Raw genomic sequence first — 17,649 nt, forward strand, 5'->3', positions numbered from 1 at the left:
ATGTAAATTCTTGCTTTAAGTTCAGGTAGAGAAGACAACACAGGAGATACAAACACAATATCGTTGATGGACCCCCATAAAAAAAATAATAATAATAAAAAAAAATAAAAAAATTGAGTGGTGTCAGGTCTGGGGAACGTGGGAGCCATGCAGTTGGTACATCATGGCCAATCAATTGACCTGGAAAGTGGTCACTGAGAAAATTTCAGTCATCAGCCAGGTAGTGGGGTGGTGCACAATCTTGCATGAAGTAAACATTTTGTTTGTGGTCATCCTCGTAGATCTATGGTATCAAAAATTTTTGTAACCTGTCCAGGTACACTATATTCTTAATGGTTCTCTCTCAGAAAAAAAGGAGCCGTACATTTTATTCTTGCTCAATGCACAAAAAAGTTCAGTTTAGGGCTATCATGAACATATTGCAATGTTTGATGTGGATTTTCACTGCCCCAAATCTTACAGTTACGTGTGTTAACCTCGCCACTTAAGTGAAAAGTTGACTCATCAGAAAAGATGATTTTGTCCAAGAAATGTTCATTTTCATGTAATCGACTTACCATATCTGCACAGGAGTTCTTGCTAGCTGTTTTATCAGTGCCTTTTATTGCTTGTATGATTGTCAATCTGAACACTTTCAAATGCAAACGGTTTCTCAACACAAGCCAAACAGTCATATGTGGGATTTGCTGTCCGGGAGATGCATGCCGAGTCAATTTCAGAGGGCTGTTGACAAAATGTTGTCTCACTCACTCTACAATGTCGTCAGATGTGCTTGGATGACCTGATGATTTCCCATGTTTTACCAAGCACCCTGTTTCTACAAAACATTTATGCCACTCATAAACTGAATGCCTACTAGGAGGATCTGTAGCGTACTTGGTATGGAAATTACGCTAAACTGTTGTCGCTGACTTTGATTCTTCAAACCAAAACACACAGCTAACATGCTCGGGTCCAGTGAAAGCAGCCATCTTTAATGCAACTGTTGCTAGCCCTCCTTACAGTGTGATTCGTCACCAGCAAACTATGCAAGGCAAAACTTGACGTATTTCCCTACAAATTGACACTACAATTACCTCTGAAGGTACTACGAATTAATTTATATGGATTTTCAATGTTGTAGAGTCCTTTTTGAAACACCCAGAACCTTTCAGAACAGTAAATAGTCCACATTAGTATTAACGAAGCTTTTGTTACTGAAATTATTGGCCAGTTTCAATTTCTATTTTGTTTTCTGAAAATAATTATGTAAGTGAAGATTTATAGTCCTAATAGATAATGACAAAGGTTCCAAATTTGGAAATTATGAAAAATAGAGGCTTCCTGTTATTTTAAAAAGATTTCATTATTGATAGCAAAAATGAATAAAATTATAAGTGGAGAAAGATACTTTGCTTGCAGGCAACATTCAAGAATGAAAATTATTGTATCTAATGTAGAGTTCATTTCTGATCATATAATTTAAAATTATGACTACTAATTTTCATGGTGTAAGATCGATATTTGATAAGATATTGAAAAACAAATAGAAAAATATATTTACAGAAAAATTGTATGTGATAGTCGGAAATCTCTACCTTCATAACTACTTATAAGTGAACTGAAACCGCAGTACGAAATAGCTAAGTATAACAAAGTTACTATCAGAGCAGATGAGTTTTATATTCTGCATGTAAGCTTTCACTTAAATGGTGATGTAAAGGAGATTATGAACGTCCACATATACAAACTAAATTTACATTAGAAAATCAGTTGAAGTCTGGCAAAACTGAAAGTGGCAGTGAACAGTTCATTACTTGAGCTTAAGTTCTGAAGGGGCTAGAGAAGAAATGAATTTTAAAAGTGGCTTATAACACTTTATTTGCACATTAATGTTGCTGATGGCCAGTTGCAGTTTGACAAATTACCGTTACAGGTGAAAGATGTGCATCTCTTCCATCACAGACACATCCAGAAGAGAACTTGCCCAACCATTAGAGTAACAGTACTTGTTGAACTTCACTGAGGCATACTATAGAGTGACAAGAACAAAAAAGGAACAGCGCACACAAAATAGTTTGTATTAGTCACCAGAATTAATAAAGTTGTTCAGAAACTAGAGTCGTCATTGCCACTGTTAGGTTGCATATTTACTAGCTCACCTGAGCTTCTAAGACACAAAAGGTATTATGTACATGGGCAGGGAGAGGGAAGAAGGTTGCTAGATTCTGCTTACAACAACAATGTACAGTAGGTTGAGCAGTCAAGACTTGTGAGTGGGCATCCAGGGCTGCCATTAAATGACAGAACAGGAAATTAGGTAAAATAAAGAGAACGTATTTCAGTGTATGGTATACAAAGGGCGTGCCTAGGGTTCGAAGTTACCAGGTTTAGGCCAGTCTAAGAGGCCGAACAACTAATTATAATGGACAACTGAAGGGGAGACGGTTGATGTTAACTTATGTTAGTGGCCGGTCATGGAGTGCAGAGCCAGAAAGACATCTGTTCTGCTCGAGGTCTGGAAGTTTTGCACCGTAGAATCCTCCAGAGTCCATACACGTGACTTGTATCCCACACTCGCTATTGGCTAAAACCGATGGCGTGAATTTGCTAGCAGTTTCAGCAGAGGGCTGAAGGCGTCTTGTCAGCAGCTTCAGCTGGACAGAATTGCCTCAGTTCTGAATGGAAGGCAACTTGTGTCACGTAGGCACAGCAGAAGCTGCTCTGAGAGAAAATATGCAAAAATTTGACTGGGCCCTTGAAATAATTTTTTTAAATCAATTTCCTAAAATATTTCTTGACTGGCTGCCTCCCTGTACATTTCTTCCCCATTCCATAGGGATGGTGACTCACATTGTTTACAAAAGGATGTCAGTCACTTCCTGGAAAGACAGTTTGCCATAGTAGGGGCCTTAAAGTTATGGGAGGGACCTGTTATAAATTTTTTCATTTAGTGTAAGTGGGAGTGGACTTACATTTAATCGAGTTTGTGAGATTCCATCAGATAAGTAGAGTAAAATATTAAGTATTCAAGTTTTGTGCAGAAAAACAATAGCTCCTGTAATAATTGAAATCACCATTAATCGAGATAATCAGATCTTAAAATAAATGAAGTTAAAATTATGCCAGAAAGCTTCACAAAAGAGGAATTTACTAATATGGTTTCTGTTAGTTTGAGGGAAAAATCTATTATTACTTTACTGTAGCAGTCATAGGAAGTAGACAATGGCTGAACTGAATCAGCATTGATGTTTTAACGGATTACAGGCATTGTTTGTAGTGTTTGGCAAATATTAATCTCACTACTATGTAGTGGAACTAATACCAAAATATAAAATGAATCAACAACATGACAGAACACTTAATTCTATGATAATCAAAGTATTTGGGTAAAACCATAATAAGTCAACCCATTGCAATCATTTACACCTGACTTGGGTGAGAACTGAATCAAGTACATTTGAAAAAGATTAATAACATAAGTAAAATCTTGCTAGATCGTCTGACTGTTTTTGCGGGTAGTTGTTGCACAAAGTTGCACAGGTTACAAAATATTAACACATTTCAGTAAAATGGATAATGCAGTTAGCAAGCTGAATAGATGAGGAACCATAAAACACATATAACCCAAACTTTATCTATACTCCCCGTGTTAAAATAGAGAAGTAAAAACCTTTGCTTGTACCAACAAAATACTGGGAGTACGAATGAAATCAGGGGACAGCAAAGGCTACACATCAAAACCAATTAATTTCTAACACCAAAATGCTATCTCCTCGCGTTAAAATATCTTGAATTGCTTCATAGAGCAATAGTCCTTTGAATCATGGCACACTGGAGTACTTACAAAAACACAGTAAGAGAGAAAGACAGTGAAATATCACACCCAGGTCAAAATTACTCAGTAGTTTCAACTGGAAAAATTGTAGTATAAAGAAGCCAGAGCATCTGATGAGCTATCCCTACCTCAACTTGGACACATCATTGGAAATGGCCAATTCAGACAAATAGTAGTGAAAATTTCAGAAAAGCAGAAGAAATGATATATTTAGTCATTTAAAAACCATTTTAAATTACCTCATGGGATAATAGTGCTTACATTTATCACTGAGTTTTACATGTAAATTAGTTAGTTAAAACTGAGGCAAATAAAAATTATCAAGGTTGAAATGTTATGGTTTGAATGGTTACTGATTTGTCCAACAGATAATATAGATCTCAATATGGGTAGCTATAATCAATATTTCTCATCACACAATATTGTCTAGTTGCAAAATGGAGGTCTGGTACGATCTTAAATATTTGTAGGTTGACTGCAACTAGTGTAAGGGCTTATAGTCACAATACATTTTCGACTTTCAACACTCATTAATTGTAGAAAACATGTACTCCTTTAAATTCTTATCTAATTACCAGAACCACAAAATAAAATCATCGACATGTGTCACCTCATTACATCACAATTATATAAATTGTGGTAAATCATTAATATCCATTATATTACATAAGAATATTGCTCATTATCTCATCATAATCATGGTACCATTCTTGATCCAATTTGCAGGAAACAAGATGCAAAATTACTAATTCAAATTATCTAAGATGATAAAATATGAAAACACTCCAAGAAAGTACAAGATCTACTGCTCAGGAAACACACAGATTTAATGTTGTAATAATAATAATAATAATAATAAAGATTTTATTGTCTTTAGGCCATTACAGCAATTGACAACGTCAAATGAAGCTACAATTTATAATACAGTGTGATAAGGTATTGACTACTGAAATATTTTAGCTTATATTACAATAAATGTACAGTGGGTCATCTGTTGGATTACTGCATTTTACAGTTGAAGAATTCATTGATATCATAGAACGGGTGGGCAATAAACCATTCATGCAGTCTTTCTTTGAATGTATGTTCAGGAAGATCCTGTATGGCATGTGGCAGCTTATTAAATAGCTTGTGCCCTGTGACTTCATAGCTATTTATTGATTTTGATAGTCTGTGGTAAGGCGTGTATATGTGTTTGATGCTTCTTGTGTTGTAACAATGTACATTTTCTCTACGTTTCACATCTTGTAGGTTCTTCTTCGTAAAGATTAAGACATTGTATATATAGAGGTTTATTACAGTCATAATTTTTTGTTTAGTAAATAAGGGTTTGCAGTGACCCTTATGTGAAGAATTTGTAATTATCCTAATGGCTTTCTTCTGCAATAATAGGATGTCATGTATATGACTACAGTTACCCCACAAGATAATGCCATAGGATATTATACTCTGGAAAAATGCAAAATAAGATGATCTGATGTATGTTTCAGGTACACAATTTCTGAGTTGTCTTAATAAATAAATTACTCTAGATAGTTTACTACTAATATAGTTTACATGTTGGCCCCAGGATAGCTTTTCGTCTAAATAAACTCCCAGGAATTTAACAGAACTAGGGTCATCAGATAGTGGCTTGTCTCTTAGAGTGAAGATTATCTGCTGAGTTTTATTTTCATTTAGCAGGAAACTATTTGCTCTGAACCAATATGCTGCATGAGTGAGTGTATTTTCAGCACAGGTTTTAAGATCATTAAGACTGTTACTGCTATGGAGAAAAGTCGTATCATCTGCATACAATACAGTGGTGGATCTAATAAACGAGGGGAGGTCATTGATCATTATCAGAAACAGGAAGGGCCCCAGTACAGATCCCTGAGGCACACCTACTTTAACATTTTCTGTGTTTGACATTTCCTTACCAACACAAACTACCTGTTTACGGTTGTTGCGATAAGCTTTTAATAGTCTGAGACTGTTTTCTTTGATGCCGTAGAATTCTAGTTTCTCTAGTAGTGGCATGTGCTCAACACAGTCGAAGGCCTTGCTTAGGTCACAGAATGAGACCTGAGCAAAGCCTTTGTTCTCAAAAACTTTGAGGATGTAACTGACTACCGTGTTGATTGCATCAATGGTCGACAGATTCTTCCTAAACCCGTATTGTGTAGCATTAATTATTCCTAGATTCTCAAAGTGAGATGATAATTGTTGGTACATGATGCATTCTATTACCTTGGAGAATGTGGGTACTATTGAAATAGGCCTGTAGCTAGATGGAGAGTCTTTATCTCCCTTTTTGTATACTGGGACAATCCTAGACAGTTTTAACTCATCAGGAAAATATCCCTCAAGTAAGCACTTGTTTATGCAATGGGTTAAGGGGTAGAGAATGCAGTCACACACTTTTTTTAGCAGGTTGGATGATATGCCATATATATCTAAGCTATCAGATGATTTCAGTTGTTTTATGACCCCTTGTACATATCTAGGCGATACTTCGGAGAAGGTTACCATGCTTGTATTTAGTGACTGTCTACCCCAATTTTGGGAGAGTAACTCTGATGGACTAATGTCTGGTTTGATAATTGTGTCTCCTATTTCTCTCACTGAATTAATAAAAAACTCATTGAGTGTTTGTCTTTTTTAGTATCTCTGGCAGCACTGTTAATTACTTTCCAAGCAGTTTTGCATTTATTGGTGGAATTATGTATGCTGTTGGCATTGTAGGTTTTTTTGGCTTGCAGGATGGCTTTTTTGTATTCATTCCTGCATTCCACATAGGCTGATTTGGCACAGTCAGACTTCATACTATTGTATATGTTGTACAGTAACAAAACTTGTTTCTTTAGGTCTGTCAGCTGTTTAGTGTACCATATATTTTGTCTGTTTTGAGATCTGGATTTGTGGCTGCTGTCCATTATTTTGATTTTCTTTATGGGAATACTATGGTTAAATAGGGTAAAGAATGCATTAAAAAATCTATCAAATATTATTTTGGCTGGCAGATCATTACTTGATGTGTAATGTCCATCGACACTACAATGGCCAAACCAGTCTCTGTCAGCAAGGGAATTACGAAATGTTTTAATTTTATCCTCAGTTATGGGTCTGGTAATCACAACTGTTGGGACAGGTCTGTTTGCATTGCTCCTATTGAGGGGAATTTTACTTGCATAATTTAGAGATACGGAGTCATGGTCAGAGAATGGGAACACTACAACTTCGCATGTGTTTTCAGTGGTCTTGAAGTTTACAAAGATGTTATCTAAACATGCTTTGTTTCTTGTGGGCCTGTTATTAACATGATGTAAATTGTATTGTCTTAGCAAGTTTTCCAGATCTGCAACACTACCCTTACATTTAGTAACATCAAAATCAGCATTCAAATCACCTCCTATTGCAATATCATAATGTAGCCATTTAATATTACTTAATTCACTCAATAGCATGTCCATTTTTTCTAAAAATATGTTAATGCTTCCCTTTGGTGATCTGTACATGGATACTACTATTAGCTTATGACTATTAATGATTATACCCGTAACTTCAAAGTGCTGTTCATCACACAAGGAATTTAGGTCTAGTTTGGTTATTGTATAATTGAGTGACTGGTTGGAATAAATTGCCACACCACCTCTAATGTGCTTTTTCCTACAGTAGCTATTTACTATACTAAAATTGTCAAATTTGGCAACTGCAAGTTCATTCTCATTAGCCCAGTGTTCACTCAGACAAAAAATATCAAACTGGTTATCAAGTCCAAACTCATTTATGATAAGTTCTTTATCTTTCAGTCCTTGAACGTTAAGGTAACATATTTTAAGATCCATGCTCTTATTGCTAACACACTGAACACTATGGTGATTGGTTTTCAAACGTTTTTCAGGGCTTATCTTTTGGATTTCTGCCTCTTGTTGCCTTTTACTAAAAAATTGTTCACTTGGAGGGGTAGCACATCCACTGTTGTATACCTACTCTTCCCTCCTTGTGATGATATTGTAGATGAAGCTGCTACTAGAGGAATTGATGTAACTGCTGTTATGGTGTCTGGAGGCACTGTTGTGGCATCTGGTGACTGAGGAGATAAGGTGGTTGCTTCTACTTCTGCTGCTGTTGAATCTTGCTGGTGAAGTGTGATACGTACTGCTGCTGCTGTAGGCATTGTTATGGCAACTGGTGACAGTGGAGATTTGGATGTTGCTTCATCTTCTGCTGCTGTTGAATCCTGTTGATGAAGTGTGGTAGGTATTGCTGCTGCAGCATTTGTTATGTGTGTAGGTACAATTGCTGCTTCCACCTCTACTTCTACTGCTGCAATAGAAATAACCATTTCTTCAGGCTCTGCTTGCGTCAAGCAAGGAACTGGAAGAGCAGCAATTACTTCTTGGTTGTCAGATGCTTTCAGTATCATGCTGATGTTTTGGCACAGAATCTTCTTGCCTCTGTTATTAAGGTGCATGCCATGTCTCGTGTAACAGTCTCTTTGCAAGGAGTCCATACTTATAAAATATGCATTTTGGTAGGCCCTGCAAATCTTTGAGTATTGCCTGTTTGCTTTTATGATTTCCACGTTCACACATGACCATTCCAAAAGGTCATGCCTATGTGGAATTCCGACTACAAAAACTGATTTCTCTCCTGTTGAGTTTAGTATTGCTTTAAGGTTTCGTGTTGCACTGTGGAGGTCGTTTTTATATACATTATTGGCTCCTGCTATGACGACAATATGACGATCATTTTCAGTTTCTATGTTTCTAACGAGTTCTTGGATGGGTGCACCTGGTTTGACAATACTAGTTGCTTGTATACAATGACTGTAACGTAGTATTTTTGCGATCTCACGTCCATGGCTATCACAGAATATTTTCACTTTGAGCTTGTCTTCACGTTTATTGCGGAAGTTTCTGCTCATGTGCTTGTCACTATATAGATTCGGCGTGTTGTTGTCGTCACAGTTTTCCGTGGATTCCACATTTATATCTGAATCTAGTGCATGGAAACGGTTTTTTGTTACCACAGTAATTCCACAGTCACTGAGTTTCACACGACCAACCCTTTTTGGCCTAGTAAACATATGTTGCCTTGTTGTTTCTGCCTTTAGGCCTATATCCACTTCAGAGCACTCGTTTATTGTAGGTAGGACACTGAAACTGCTTTTATTGCCGCGGTTCGTTCCATTCGTTGTATTTATCACCTTTTCGCTTCTTTCTTCCGTGATCATGCTAGTCCTGTGCTCCCAGTTCCGTGTTTTACTTGCTTTGGCGATCGGGATATTACGCGCCTTTTTCAGTTCGGCATTTTCAATTTCTAAATGCGCAATGTCCCGCCTTAGTACATCTACAATTAATTGCAGGCTTGATACACGTTCATTTAGCTTCACTATTTCACTGTTATAATTTATGTATGTTCCATTTTTCACCACACAACTATAACTTTTGTTCACTTTCTCACTATAAACAACTGTACCGGACGCCATGTTGCCATAGGGTCACTCAACCAGAATGTTGTGCAAACATGGTAGAATGATTATTAAAAAACTGTTCCCCGTAACTAAAATTACAACTAGAAATTAGAGGACAAGACTATAACATGTCAGTTGAAATTGAGGATCAGTTACAACCTTATTTTTTCCTCTAAAATGCCAAAGTTCAAGAAAAATATGTGTCCTGTCAGCTGTTCTAAGAGTTTATGGTTGTCACATTATCTGGGGAGCTTCATTGGCATAACATAAGCTTTTAAAACAAAGTTAGAGGCATGGGGAAACACAGAGGCAATACTCTAGAAAAAATAATTAAAATGTGTGTTATGTTCATAAGACTTCACATAAAAGAAGGGAAGAAATGCAGTGAGTTTATAATCAGTTCATAAAATACGAAAAGATTCAAAGCTAGAATGTGGTTCTGCGTGACAGAAGTGTATGCACTGTTTGTTTACAAACTACCTTCCAACTGACGGGAGAAGAGCACGTGGCTTGTCTGGCAGAAAGGAGAGATACGCGTGTGTGACATCAACAAACTTTAATGGCACTTCTCTCTAGGAGGTCAAGGGAGGAGGAAGGGCGAGAGGGGTGAGGGGGAGGTGGCACTTTCAGCACTCGGCACAGCACACGTATGCTTGCTAAAGCAAAACATTTTTTGAAGCACAGCTGGTGGCGTGTACCAGTGGTATATCACTAAGTATGTGCAGAAACAGAGTAAGATAATGCTGTCTTACCGCAAGGTAAACACCAACCACAGAGCAACACCAAATTTGTATATGAAAGGATCTGAACTTTTATATGACAAAAAACAAGGGTTAGTTCAGACTGTTAGTACAGTACTCGTTTTAAATTTAAAACAGAAATAGGGTTGCAGAGTGCATCTCTGAATGAATTTCAGCAATCACAAAATTCAGAAAACACTGGCCAGTAGTTTTAGTAATTTGTTGTCTGCATAAGAACTACAACAGAGTCACCTCAAGACAATGGAAATTTTGATACAGAAGTATCAAGGTGTGATAAGGAGTATTGCAGTTTCGGATGAAAATTACGGTGGTGAAGGTGAGGGAAGGGAAAGAGTGCTTGTTGATTTACTAGACACAGGTCAGAAACGTTTTATGAAGGGAGACTGAAGGGAAACAGTCAGTTCAGTGGACATAAGAATTAAAAAGCACAGTTAGTTGTATCTCATAGTGACACCTTGAAAGAAAACAGGGAATAAATGCTTGTAAACTGACAGTGAAATTAGCTTGTCTGCAGAACAGTGGAATATCAGTTATGAAAATCAGATGAAGATTCAAAGTATAATCGTCCTTTGAACAATAAAAAACAAGTAGAATAGACACTGCAAAGAGGACTGCACATTCTAGGTTTGACAACAAAACGAAACATTCAAGAATGTGGGCTTGTAGAAAACTTTGGTAAGGTTAACTTGATCACAATCTTTTGAAAGACAAAACAAAAATCTTGTCAATAAAAGAGATCTACAATTGAAATACAGTACAACACCAAAATTCTACAGCAAAGCTTAATAATGCAAATAGCTTAAGTCATCACATGACAAAGACCTATACAGTAGGTGGGTAAATACCTCAGAGTCTTCACAAATATTTAAACTCTTTACATGATACAAACAAGTTCGGACCTGGGCCATACTTCTCACAAAACTATTAACAATTACTTACGACCACTTAATATTTGTACTCTATATAATACTCTCAGTACATTGCCACTCAAAACATATGCAATAAATGACTTATAAATCATATGATACTATGTCACAGGACCAAAAACAAATTGACTGCATGCTGTAGTGGTTAGTGTTTAAGGCTATTAATTCCAAGGTCTCAGGATTGATTCCTGGTGTGTACCTTAGCTTTTACCCTGGTGAATAGGTCTGCAAGGATGCCCCCGTACCTTGTAGCCCAAATGAAAAGCTACTCAAATGTAAAGGCAGCAAAATTGACTTATTTTACATCAAAAGATTTGCACTGGGCTATGAGACACACAATGTTTCTTTATTAGCAACAAAACCATCAGTCATGAGTTTTTCATGTCGGACAACAAAATTATTGATTGTTATGGCTATGGGTTGTATTCTTTGCAGGATTCGAGACCAGTTCTATAGGATTAGGGTCTAAATGGTATGGCAGCAGTAGGAGGGGAGCAGGTTAGCACTCCTTAATTAATGCCAAAGTTGTCCCATGACTGTACATATTTTAATGTTGTGTTGCAGTAAAATGTAAATACTTTTGGATTTCTATCCCTACACCACTCCCACTCCCAGCCCCTTGCCACAGGGATCATATCCATGAGTACGATAGACCAAGATGCAAGACCTGCCCAATTCATCCAGCCAGCCCCTCCTACTCTAGTCCTGTCACAGATTTATCGTACTCCACCAGATGCCAGGCCACCTGTGAAAACAGCCTTGTCATATACCAGCTGTGCTGCAAACACTGCATGGTTCCTTATGTCAGTATGACTAGCAACGAGCAGGATGATTGGCCACCACCAAACTGTGGTTAAGAACAAAGTTGACCACCTCGTGAAACAACATGCAGCTGAGTACGACATGCTCAGTTTCAATTAATACTTCACATCCAGCGCCATCTATTGTCTTCGCTCCACCACTAGCTTTTCTGAACTATGTTGAGTTATCCAACAACACATCCCCTGCTCCCATAATCATACAGGTCCCTGCACGCACCCTCCATTCCCCTTCTACCATCGTTTTACCCCTCCCAATTAACATACCCATGTCACCTTCAGCATACTTCACTGATAACAAGCTTCAACAGCCTTGTCACATGCCTAGCTCATGTATCAGACTCCCTCCATTCCACATTTTTAGCCAGCAAACCAGCTGCCCCCATCCAAGCTGCTAGCCACCCACCTCCAATTCCTCTCCATTTCTCCCACCTGTCTCTCCCTCTACCCATCCCACCCAACACAATCTTCACCACAACACAGTCCAATTGCCAAAATGCAGCACTGGCCTTCTTCATCCACTGTGCATGACGTAGGGGTTTGTGTGTGTGTGTGTGTGTGTGTGTGTGTGTGTGTGTGTGTGTGTGTGTGTGTGTGTGTGTGTGTGTGTGTGTCTGATTTGATAAGTCTGGTATAAAAGCACCTTACTTCTCAACATAGTCTCCTTTGGAAGATATACATTTGGTTGAATGATCCTCCGGCTTTTTCATCCCATGAGAAACATAGCTTCTGTTAAACTCTGCAAAATTCTCATCGACTGCAACTATTACTTTCTCATTTGATGAAAAGTTCTTCCCAGCAAGCCAAAGTTTCAAGTTAGGGAATGGGAAGAAATCACTTGGGGCTAAGTTTGGTGAACAGGATGGTTCTTTTGCCATTGTTATTGCCGATATGTGGCACATTGCATTATTCTGGTGAAAGGGCACTTTGTTGCATGCCAACCTTGGTCTTTTTTCAGCAAACACAAGTTTAAAATGATCCAACAATGAAGCATAATAGTGTCCTGTTATGGTTTTACCTTTTTCCAAGTAATCTGTGATGATTATTCCTTGAGAATCCCAATGAAACTGTGGCCATAAGCTTACCAGCTGACGAAATAGTCTTTACTGTCGGTGGTGCACTTTTACCAGCTCTTATAGCCCAAGCAGGATACATTGGCCAATGTGCAGTGACCAGTTTTCATCCAAAGCGCTGGGCAAGTTTAGTTGTTTGTTCGGGAGGGGAGGCCGACAGTGTCTGAAACCTTTGAGCCGGTCAGTGATGACAGAATCGAGACACGTGCCCAGCAATCTTTCTCAAATGATTTTACAGTAACTGTTTGGTAAAAAGCTTATTTTTGCTTTACTTAGAGTTTTCTATGTCAGGTTCATGATGGCATGCCCATAATTTTGTTAATGGTCATAGTTATTGTGATATTTGCATGGAAGTAAGACACTGCGCAAAATTCAAAACAGTTTATAATGAAAAATAGCGGTTGCTATGATTTTGCTTTTGGTGCATATTACATAATATGGTGGAAGCATATGAAATTTAACCAACATATTGAATTTTTTAAACCTAGTTCAAGTCTGTAATGAGCACTTCTGTGCTTACAACACAGAGAGCATTTGTTTGCTATTCTGTGTGTAAACTACTTTTTTGTTGACACAAGTTGAATTCTAATTAGCTCTATGTAGTAACCTCAAGTTGCGGGAAGGATGGAGTCATCTAGAAAGAATATAATGTTGGTAATAGATGAATACAGATATCATAGATGCTTGTGGGTCCAAGAAATCAGCAGCGCAAATGCTAAAGGAAAAAAGAAACTGTAATTGGTAGAAAACTGGCGAAGCACTTGGATGTCCAACTGGGGACAGGTGAAAGATGGTAAACTAAATCAGATGTTTCCATCAGGAGGGGATGGAGTAAAAAATTGGAAGCTTTGTATTTCATTGTACCAAAAAAATAAAAGGATAGTTCATTTTGTGATGATGGAAAATGGTAACTGTATCAATTTGAGGTAAGATACCCTGGTCCAGACATGACCGAGCCTTTAAAGTCATGAGCGAAAATAGTTCTGTTACCTCTGACATTGGACCTCTTCTACTATGAGCTCTTTGCATGCCATATTTTCAGAGAAGATAGTTTGGACTAAGACACGAAGAAAAGATGTCCAGTAAACATGGGCTCTAGAGTGTATATAGAGTGTATATGCCCCAGGCATCCGGAAAAAATAGCAGAGCTTTTTCATCTGGGAAAAATGCGTGTATTTTTTAGAATTTTTGAAATTTTTCATTATTTTACTTTTCAGTTAAATTTTTGTAATGTTAACTGGTAAGAACTGATCCTCTAACAAAGAATTTCAGTTGATCCCACTGCTTCAGAATAATACTGCAGTAATAAAACATAAATGAGAGAATAACACTGAAATAAAGCTTCAGTTGCAAAGAAAATGTGCCATTTACAACAACAAAACACAGTGTACACACAAGCGTCTGCTGACAGCAAAATATGTCAAAGACTATGCAGCACTTTATAGCAACAAACTGCTTCTGATGCCTCTTTCTTGTGAGCCTCATTTTGATGAACATGACTAAGACCGCTGTACAATAAACTGCTCTGGATGAGCATGATGTGAGAAGTGTTTCCTTTCTAACAGGTCATGGGAAAATATTGAAAATGGTGGCTTAAGGAACATTATCTAAAACTAAAATTTCATTTTACGCAGATGAATTATGTTACGTGTGAGAATGTACGAGGAATTTCTTAAACCACACAGTGTTAGACTCTTATTCAAAACTTAACACTGAGAATCAGCCACTCAGAAAAATTTCGGGTTCAAAAGACCAGCTGTTTAAACTGTTATTTACAATTTTAGTGGGCTATTTGTGTTTGACGTACATACAGGGTAATACATGCAAAAAAGACCGAGTTTCAAGGTTAGCTCTTCATATTTATTTTAATTCTTTCACAGATTTGAACTTGTGCAATAACAAAGTATAATTATCCTTCAAAAAATGCGCAAAGTGAGTTCTTGAGCAATTTCACATGTGCGTGGCTTTTCTACAGAAAAGTAAATGCTTGTCAGAACGTGTGTTCAGCTAGGTAATCCATGAAATGTTCAGTGGACATCAGTGAAATTTATCATTTTGCTCACCAGAAATATTTGCTGCAATGTATTCATATTAATTTAAACCATTAACTTTTCTTATTAATGTGTTTGCGCTACTAAACAGTGATGTTGCTACCCAACTACATCACGTGTGCTGCACCCTGAATATCTGCTGCCATTGGCTGTACATGAGTGTAAATGTTGCTGTGCATCAAAGATATTTATAAAACGTGTTTTTATGTATATATAAAAGAAGTGATTAAGTGTTGGGAACTTTTATGCTGGTGTAATGAAACCTTCATTATTCAAAGGATTGATAAGTTTTGCATGTCTGAGGGAAAGTGTATTGTCACTTAACAGGGAAAAGAATGTATTTTCACCCGGGAAAAAGTGAAATTTCACCAGGGGAAAAGCGTGTTTTCACCCGAGAAAAAGTGTATTTTTAATTGGAAAAAAACCCGGAATTTCTCTTGGTTTAAATTTCCTTCTAGTGTTAAAAATGGCCATATATTCGATGCCGTGGGAAACTATCTCTCTCTGGCAACATTGGATTCAACTGACAACAGCAGTGCACCAATGCAACAAACATGAGTTATGGGGATTGACAAGCTTGCTAACACTGACTCCTTCCTGCTCCACTATCACAAAACCAGAACACTGTTTAGCTTATCATGCGTCATTGCAGTTTACGGTGCCAGTGAGCTTGAATTGAAAGTGATTTGTGTTGTCAGTAACAGTACAATATTTTTGTCAGTAGCTAGATTTGCAACAGAAAAAAATAAAAGGTATACTGAGAAGAACATGGAAACAGAGCAACTGAGTGTCATTTTGATCCTCCACCAACAGAAAAATCCATTTGCAGTTGTCGGGCTTCTTAAGAAGAATTGAAAAAAAAAAATTATAGTAAGACTAAATGTGTAAATAGAGGACTGAATGCAAAATGACCAAAGCTAGGGAGTTTGAAGGTCAGTTTGGTTTTGTAAACTAATAATTTTTTTTCTGGCTTTGCAATCTTATAGTAAAAATGGTAAACATGTTCTTGTTTTAAAAAAGCAGTTAAAAATTAATGTGTATCTTATAGTCTGTAGCATCTTATAGCCCGTAAAATATTATATGTATATTCATCATAATTACATGCCATAAACAATATCACTTAAGACACTTTGTGTGCAGTCTCTCCAATTTCAGCCAACAGAGGAAGGCTTACACAATGTCTTGAGTCAAACAAATAGATAAATTAATAGTGTAATTAAGCAGGACTTGTAAATAAATTATGTATGTATTTTCTTTTGTACAGTTGCACATCCAGTTAATGCCAATGGAAAGTATTAAAAATAACCAGGGTCTTACCACAACTACTGGAGAGTGAACCATTTCTGAGGGTTCTGGAAGATAACACCAGCAAGAAGAGGAATGCAGCAGAGACACTATTCGAATGTACAATTCAGTCATGTTTCATTTCCTTGATATTTTCTATTATCATCTGTATTTTGTTGTAAATAGTAGCTTCTTACCATGTTACTGGAATAATTGATAGTATGTAGTTGACTTACCTACTGGGTTGAAATTATTCTCTTACCATGCTGTACATTTATATTGGTACTGCATTTCAGTATTTCATGACAGACAATTTTACAATTGCAATGAAAGGGCTTGAAGAGCAACATACGTTATTACTTCATGTTAAAGTGACGTAATTCAGTTTTCATTGTGGACAGTAATAAAGAGTGTGTCTGTATCATAATTGCTTTCTTTGTTGTTATCATGTAGTCTTGTTAAATAGTGAAGAACCTAATTCAGAATGTTATTTCCACTGCAATGAATGGTTGAAAAAATTCATGTTAATTGCTCTGATTTAAAGAGCAATTTACTACCAAACAACATGCCATTTATAAGGAATGTTGCTTTTTTTACATTCTAGTGTGTTTTTAAAATGGCCAAAAATGGAGGAAGAAGAGAGTTTAACTGTGATGAACAACACTTCTCCTTATTGATCATTAAGAATTTATTATTTGCTTAAGCTTCCTTTCACATTAGTATTTTTTCTAACCACATATCCAGTGTTAGACATAGATGTAGTTCTCATTGTTTTCATGCATGTACTGATCTGTCACATCTGTTTTGGATTCTGGTGATTGGTATCAGCCTTGAAATACAGAATAAATATTTGACATTTGTATAACAGTCACCAATACTCTCAGCTCGTTTATTAATTAAAAGCTATAGGTTATACAACTAGGTAATAGACTCCAGAATGCTATTAATTATTTAATAGGTTCCGTGTACACAGAAGTACACTGAAACTGGGAAAATACTTGACATTACTGTAGCACTTTGTCTGCCGGTTAATACAATCATTGTTGGATGTCTTTGCTCCAGATGTCTTTTTGAGGTGCTCAGTAATTTGGAAACATGTTTAATTATAAGTATCATGCTGTGCAATTTTGTTACTTTCATCTCTTGTAGAAAAATATCCCCACAAATAACTAGATTTCTGCATTTTATTCACTGGTGATAACCACTTGGTTCAAGAATCATAAAAGAAGGTTGTATGCATGGAAGAAGCCTGGAGGTACTGGAAGGTCTCAGAAGATTATATAAGTGTAAGACAGAGATTCAGGAACCAGGTTTTAAATTGTAAGATATTTCCAGGGGCAGATGTGGACTCTGACTACAATCTATTGGTTATGAACTGTAGATTACAACTGAAAAAACTGCAAAAAGGTGGGAATTTGAGGAGATGGGACCTGGATAAACTGAAAGAACCAGAGGTTGTAG

The 17,649-nt window shown here is 36.9% G+C and overlaps 1 protein-coding gene across 1 annotated transcript in view; it reads left to right on the forward strand.

Moving 5' to 3' along the window:
* The window catches only part of LOC124552726, a 54,752-nt gene extending 38,406 nt beyond the window's left edge, over positions 1–16,346 (forward strand). The window contains exon 6 of the mRNA XM_047127065.1: positions 16,169–16,346. Within this exon, the coding sequence (XP_046983021.1) occupies positions 16,169–16,240 (72 nt within the window). The 3' untranslated portion in view covers positions 16,241–16,346. The remainder of the gene's footprint in view (positions 1–16,168) is intronic.
* Positions 16,347–17,649: the final 1,303 nt, after the last annotated feature.

This window comes from Schistocerca americana, chromosome 10, assembly GCF_021461395.2.
Source record: "Schistocerca americana isolate TAMUIC-IGC-003095 chromosome 10, iqSchAmer2.1, whole genome shotgun sequence".
Lineage (NCBI taxonomy): Eukaryota > Metazoa > Arthropoda > Insecta > Orthoptera > Acrididae > Schistocerca > Schistocerca americana.